This window comes from Numida meleagris, unplaced genomic scaffold (genome assembly GCF_002078875.1).
Source record: "Numida meleagris isolate 19003 breed g44 Domestic line unplaced genomic scaffold, NumMel1.0 unplaced_Scaffold466, whole genome shotgun sequence".
In the NCBI taxonomy this organism is placed as follows: domain Eukaryota; kingdom Metazoa; phylum Chordata; class Aves; order Galliformes; family Numididae; genus Numida; species Numida meleagris.
The window spans coordinates 1,386-8,826 of record NW_018364682.1 but is presented as its reverse complement, the minus strand read 5'-3'; the positions used below and the strand labels follow the sequence as shown (position 1 = coordinate 8,826).

The 7,441-nt window shown below is 37.7% G+C and overlaps 1 protein-coding gene across 1 annotated transcript; it reads right to left on the bottom strand.

Moving 5' to 3' along the window:
- Positions 1 to 1,685: 1,685 nt before the first annotated feature.
- Positions 1,686 to 5,023, bottom strand: LRRC14B (leucine rich repeat containing 14B). The gene is made up of 2 exons (XM_021383669.1): positions 4,119 to 5,023; positions 1,686 to 2,385 (listed from the first exon to the last, which is right to left on the bottom strand). Exons 1-2 carry the CDS (start codon positions 5,021 to 5,023, stop codon positions 1,740 to 1,742), a joined length of 1,551 nt encoding a protein of 516 aa, XP_021239344.1. The 3' UTR covers positions 1,686 to 1,739.
- Positions 5,024 to 7,441: the final 2,418 nt, after the last annotated feature.

The window sequence follows — 7,441 nt, the reverse complement described above, 5'->3', positions numbered from 1 at the left end:
TCAGTAGTTAGGTGCAGCTCTTTTGTCACAAAATTGAATCCTTCCTTCAATGGCAGCATTCAGACTGTCAAGAGACAAAGCAGATAATGAAGTCTTGTCCTTTTCTTCCCTTCCAGTCCATCATAGATATTTTTATGCCTGAATCCCCTGTATCTAGAGTTGATCGTGAAATTAGGTTTTCTCCTGCTTGTTGACTAGAACCATATGGGAACTGAAAACCTTCAGGTAAAACCACTGTATTTTTGCAAAGTCCTAATCTGACAGTGTGATTGATTTTATGTTCCTTTTAATTCATGAAGTGTTTGAGACTGGATGGGGTTAAGCAGAGCCCTCTGTCTTGGAAGCAGAAACATATACCTAGGGAGAAGTGGTTAAAAAATGGCTGCATCTCAAAAGAAACACAACACACTAAGTCAGGAATGTTCATAAGTTCCTGAGCTATGCCAGGTAACTGACTTCTATGACCACAGTTGTTGTTCTGGATTCTTGTTTTCTTGTTCTTCTCTGAGGCGCAGAGTGATACCTCTACATACTTATATTAAATATTACATTTACTTTAAATGTATTACATATATTAAAAAGAAGAATGTAAGTTATGTAGTTATGTAGCAGCCTTCCATCACCCTTTTCCACAGTTTTAAATTGGCTTTTGATTCATTTTTTCCCATACTAATCATTTTTGCATTACTACCATTGCTTTAGACTATCTTCGAAAAACAGCTGAGAGCAGCTGGATATATTCTACTGGACAAAACCACAAATTCCACAAAGGGAGCATCTTGAGGTACTTGACTGTTGATATCACAAGCATGACTGTGCAGAACTGTCTCAGAAATTCTTTGTAAAATGCATTTTGTCAGAGATTTACTTTGTATCGCTGGAGAGAGGTGAAGGGGAATCCTCTGCTGTCCTGGAACATGTTGCCCAGGGAGGCTGTGGATGCCCCATCCCTGGAGGCATTCAAGGCCAGACTGGATGTAGTTCTGGGCAGCCTGGTCTAGTGGTTGGTGACCCTGCCCATGGTGGGGGGAGTTGAAGCTAGATGATCTTTGAGATCCTATTCAACCCAGGCTGTTCTATGATTCTATTATCTCCTGCCCTCACAGTATGGAACTTACTCCTCACCAACACAATGTATGAGACAATTCCCCATACAAAAGGAGATTATCATGTTTGTTGTCATGCCTGTTCAGAAGAAAGTGAGGTACAGGGACATGGAGATAGTTATTCACCCCCACTTTCAGGAACATACTGGATAAACCATAGAGTAATGAACTGAAAGCATGTGGAAGGCCAAGGGCAAAACCAAAAAATGGTTTAGGTACATGTGAGCGTAGATACAAAGTCCTTGAGGGATCCTGCTGGACTTGGGAAAAGACTTTCCTGTCTTATGTTTAGTTGCAAGCTTCATTCCCAAGTCTGGAGGAAACTGTAGAAGAAAGTAGCCAATTTCAGACACCTCATTTTACTAAGAAACAAAATGCTTTTTGTGTAAAATAATAATCTATTGAGGGTCTTCCCCTCTTTTGAGAACAAGCTGTATTTACGTAAATGGTATGCAGTAGAATAATTAAAATACCTCTAATCATCATAAGCAATTAAAACAACAGTAAATTCAGCCCAGAAACTAAAGAAAACTCAAGACTGATCAATGAAAGACACTGTTCCAGAAAAGAATAAATTAGCTTCTGATTTGGCAGGCCAACTTATCACAGATATCTGTGATAAATGTTACACATTTAACTCATTTTGCTAAGAGAAGTAGTTAACTTTTCTAAAGTCTCTTTGAAGGACTTGATCAAATAAGCTCCCAGTTCATCATTTGTCTCCTGAACAGCTGCATCATAACTGCCAAAGAGTGGAGTTGAAGCCTTCACATCCTCCCGATTTGCTTGGAGTAAAATGAAATTAAGCTCCTCTGCTATACTGTCATATTTTTGATGATCAAATCTGCAGAGACTGGTATCATCAATTGGGTAGGTGATGTCCATAGGGTAGCAGTCCTTTGGAACTGGAAACTCCACATTTTTCAGCACTGGCAACTCACAGAGAAATGTGAAAAGGTGTTTAAGGGCTTGGGATGACAATGGATTTCCAAGAAACTTAAACTCCTGCAGTTTCTGACAAGGGCTTAATGCTACAATCAACATGTTGACATGAGTGTCTTGGATGTTACAGTCCTCCAAGATCAGACTCCTGAGCACTGGAGAGGAATGGCTAAGAAGCTTAAAGAATGTTGATGGGTAAAGTTCAGGTATATTGTGCCCACTCAGGTCCAGTGCTTCTAAGTGATAAGAATGGATGCTATTGGCTAAATAGACCATATCAGCATGGTTCAATGAGCAGTTAGAAACATCCAGCATCTTCAGCGGAGTTTTTAGTGGGCTGTAGAATTAAAAAGAAAAGGTTTTATGCCATAAAACATTGAAAACTATTTTCACAAAATTTCACACTTCTATCCATATTATGAATGCAGTCATCTGCCACAAACATTTTTTTTTTAATCTCCTTTTAGAAATGAAACATATGCCAACAACAACAAATATATTTTGTTCCCCAAACCTTTCGTAACTCCAAATGTTCTGGCTTAAGGGGAATTAATTTTGTAACAATCTATGTGTATATTTTGTAAACATTTATATGTTGTCAGGTTCCATTAGTCGATGAATTAATAACAGATCATTACTACAATAAAAACATTAGTGACTACTTCTTTCACAAAGCTGTTATCATTCAAGAGATTTCAATCATGTCCGTTAAGGAAGGATTCATTCCAAGAGGAAAGCCAGTTCTAACATATCAGTTTTTATTTCTAGTTTTGTTTTTACTGTATGTTTTTAAATGCCCAGGAGTTTTACATGTTATATTGTTCTGAAGTTTCAAGGAGAAATTCTGATGAAGAAAGTGGTTGGGAAAAGTGTACCTGAGATTATGTGCAAATGTTTCAGTTGAATATAAAATAATCTTAACCATGAAAACTGAAAAAGATCCCTTTCAGATGTAGAGAACCTCAACTAGAATTCTTCCACATACGTCTACTGGATAAAGATTAGAAACTCATCATTTATGCACGTCACTCCAAAAGTAATATATCCTATTTATTTCCATGAAAACTACAGCAGTTACAAAGAGTACAATAATGCTATTTGATAGAGCAAATTCTCAGCTACAAAAAAAAATATTTTTCAACATAGTCACCACAACTATCTATGCATTTTCTAACAACCTGAATGCTGTGGCCATAAAAATCTGCATGGATGTCTGGAAAATGGCTTGTCTTTCACATTGCTGTTGTCACTGCTGAAATATACCACCACCGTACTGTGCTCATACCCACTGTTTGATCTCCTAACAACATTTAAATGGAGTGCCTTCTTTGTACAGGAGGAATTTTAAACCAAGGTGATTTGTCTCAAAACTTTTGTCTACTTTTTTTTCAGATGCTCTGAAAAGCATATAGTCAACTTTATTTTCAGTTCAAATATGAACACAGATCACTGGTAGCTTGTTATATTTTTAAGAACTGCCATTCTTTTACAGAAATAACTATGGATATTCATAGGTTAGCTTAATTTGCAGTAGAGAAGGGCATCAGATCTCTCCTACCCTGAGACTGGAAGACACAATGAACAACTGAAATCAAAGTCTCAAATCAGTTTAATATCCCTCTAGCTATCTAAAAATAAATTATCTGTGAAATCTATATTTACTGTCTGATTTTTAGAGGAAAAACATTCACTAGAAATCCTGAAAAAACACTTCAAGTGTGACTTAGATCTTGTATCAAAGGCCAGCCAAGCTGATTGAGATATAAGCTCAAGAATGTGACAAACCTATGTGTATCTCCATCTTGTGTTAGTAGCCAAAAGCATATTCAAATCATATTCATCAGATGGGCTCTGGAAGACTAATAGGAACCATCAGTTCTTCTAAATACATTTGACAAATATATTGACTTCTCCCCCCCAAAATAATCTCTCCTAGTTTTCTGCTTCCCATACTCACACACCACCTGAGATGAGATACTTCACTTCACTTATCCTATAATATTCTCAGACTACTGATGGCACTAATTGTTATTCTTTACGTTTTGATTGAAAGTAAGATAACCAAGTTACCTGAGGAGTTTCTGTATTCTTCCTGTGAGTATAGAAAATGCCAGACTGAGCTCAGTCAGTTGTGTCATTTCACCCATCTTTTCCCCAATGGTAGTAAGCATCAGTTCATCTGTAGCTGTGAACCTCTGAACATTAAATGTTCGAGCTGGCAAGGTTAAGGACATCAGTAGAGGGAAGTGGATACTGTTGAAGAGTATTTCCAAGTGTTCCATTTCTAAGCGAACATTGTGGACTACCTCCAGTTTGCGCAACAAAGAGGGATCAGTGAGCTTTATGATATAGAAGAATTTCTGCAAAGCCAGGTTGTCAGCTCTAAATGCCACACAGCAGATCTTCAGTGGACAATAACGCTTCTGCAGCAAGGCCTGCACTACCAGCTCATAGTTGCGTTCTGTAACAAACAAGTCAATTAGCACATCAATACTGATTTCAAAGGTATGTGGCTTGCATTGCCTTTGTTGCAGGTGGACCAGCACTTCTAGACAAAGCTTAGAGAGCAGCTTTGTCCTGGCCCACCTCCCCATTGTCTTCTTACATTCACAAAGCTGAACTTCAACATCTTTTATACCTGTGAGGTCCACCACTTTCAACCTTTTCACGCAGGGAGAAGGATGATTCAGCACATAGTCTCTCAGCCCTGTCAGACAGCTCTCCAAGCACACTGAGCATCTTCTATGGCTCAGGTCTTCCTGGTAGTCCACAGTAGTTCCCAGAAGTTTTCCTATATTAAAGTCAGCAAGTGGCCAGATCTCTACCAAGTCATGAATCACTTCCCTTTGCTCCAGTAAATAGCTGGCTTTAAAAAGAAGAGGAAAAAGATTATGCGCAACACTGCCAAGATTCTTCCTTGCAAACTCTGCATTTGACACAAACGCTTCAGCACTGAGGAATTGGAGAGACTTCATTATTTCTTTGAACTTCTTGCTGTTATGGAGGGTGACTTCTGAGTTTAGTTAAAGATCCTAGTTGCTTATCACTTTCTATTTTTAACTACAGCTGCTGTTTGCTACTGAGGGAAGCCTTGTTGGGAATGCAGAATGAAGAATCACATGCTCATCCTCTGCTTTCTATTTTGGAGCTCTTACACTGAGTCTGCGGCAGATATCTTCTACAAGACCTTTATTTTGAGAGCATTCATTTAAATGCTCATTTTTATAACAAAACAAACTCAACTAAGCATAAACAAGCCATAATAGTAAGATCAGAACAAGATATATATATGAGAATATTTCTGTATCTTTCCTGTGCCATACAAAATACATTTGGTGTTCCAACTTACACAAAGGGATCTTTAATTCCACTTCCTTTCATGAAATGTGCTACATTAAGATGAATAAAAACAAAATAGTTCCTGGAAATTTACATGATTCTCAGAGTTAGCACTAAGCTTCTCCTCAAAACTATAACTGGCAGGAAAAACTAAGGTGCTACAGTCACTGAGCTACAAAATGACCCTCTTTTTTGCCTGTCCTACTCAGCAAGGAATAGTTAAATACAGTGATTCCAGGAAAAAGACAAGAGACATTAGAAGAGCCCAGAGTCTTCGTGATCAGGACACTTGCTTGTGGTGAGAGACTTAGGCTTAAGTACAAGATGAGGTGAACAAGACACAGCACAAATTTAAAACATTCTCAATCTCCAGGCAAGCATGCTGTTGCTGTTACTTTGAGAAACAGATGGCCTTTTCTTTCCTTTTACATGAGAAATTATGGTGGCATTATGATACAGAATGAGAAAATATTTGAAGTCTATTACCTGTTGATAATAGCAGAGATGAGGCTTCATTCTTCCAACCTTGGCAGCTGACTAACGGGGGAAGAAATATTGTCTTTTATGCTGCCTTTTGCTGAGCAACCAGTGAGACAGGGAATGAGCACAGCTTGGAGTTACATCAGATGTTATAGTATACACTTTATATACACGTATATTTGCCTTACATTTGATGTTTTGTGCTGTGTGTTTTATTCCCTCCTTTTATTTGTGATTTCAGTATCTACTGTGGTATCTTCTAGCAGTTATTGACTGAACATTTTGCTCAAAAAATCCTGTAAATAACTTTACTTTTTCCACAGTCACTTAGAAAAATTCTCAAAAAAATAAAATAAAATTAAATAGTTTGTAAGTGCTTACACTCCCAACTCACATCCACCATTCCTTCTCTTCCCTAAGCCACTATCTTCTTTACCTTCCACCCACTGCAAACAATCTCTGCCTCTCCTCTTCCACATTTTCCATCTCTCTAGTGTTACTTGTACAAACTTACTGAAATAGTAAGCCTGGCTGGTGAAACTGTCTCTGTCTTGTGCTGACTACATTCAAATCCAGATTCACTGACCTGAGCTCCACGCCATGCCTCACGTTGTTGTCTGAAATGGCCAATATGAAAGATTAAGCACCAAGGAGGGATCTCCAGGCAGAGATCCTTCCTCAGGGGCAGTCAGCCCTTAAATGAGGCCTAAGAGGGGTGGAGCCAGGCTCCACCCCTTCTGGTTGCACAGGTGAATTGCCTTCACCTGTGCTCCCAGGGCTGACTGGGTCTTTCCTCCAGGTGCTCAATCAGTGGTTCAGGCCATGACTCAGCAGTTCCCATACAGTAAGCAGATTTAAAATGCGTATTTACGTAAAGAACTGTCTGTTCAACTTATGAAATACATGAAAACTATACTTACAAAGGATGCAAGCCATTTGTGCATTTTTCTTGTTAGACATGAACGAACTATGTATTTCTGTTTTCATAATTTACAAAACTGCACAAAATTCAGTAACATCTATATCATCATATGCTGCATATGAACAAAAGTTACAAAAGAGGAAAAATACTTAAAGTACATAATTTCTACCAATTTAATCTTACACACATTTTAATTAAGTAATGCCACTCATCTATTTGAAGGTAAAATTAAGTTAATACAAAAAAAACCCTGCAAAAATAAGATCATAATAATACAGATCAATAAAGATATTCCTTCCCTGAATATAGATTCCTCTAAATATTCCATAAACTATACCTATGAATTTTATTCTGCTATTCATAAAATATTCTATAATGGATTTACTTCAAAAAACCTGAATCCATGAAGTGTGGCACTGGTTTTCTACAGCAAAGCAGAAGGATTAGCTGCAGGGTCAGCTTAGTTTGAAAAAAGGATTCGTTACCATGTGATTCAGAAATGTAAAAAAATATTTTATTAAATATTTAATGCTTTGTTTAATAGTAGAAGAAATCATGACAGATCACTGAAAAGACTTTGACTAAAGTAAGGTCCATGACTTTCCAGCATTCAAGATCTTTTAGTGCTGTTTTAATGCTTGCATGGCAATAA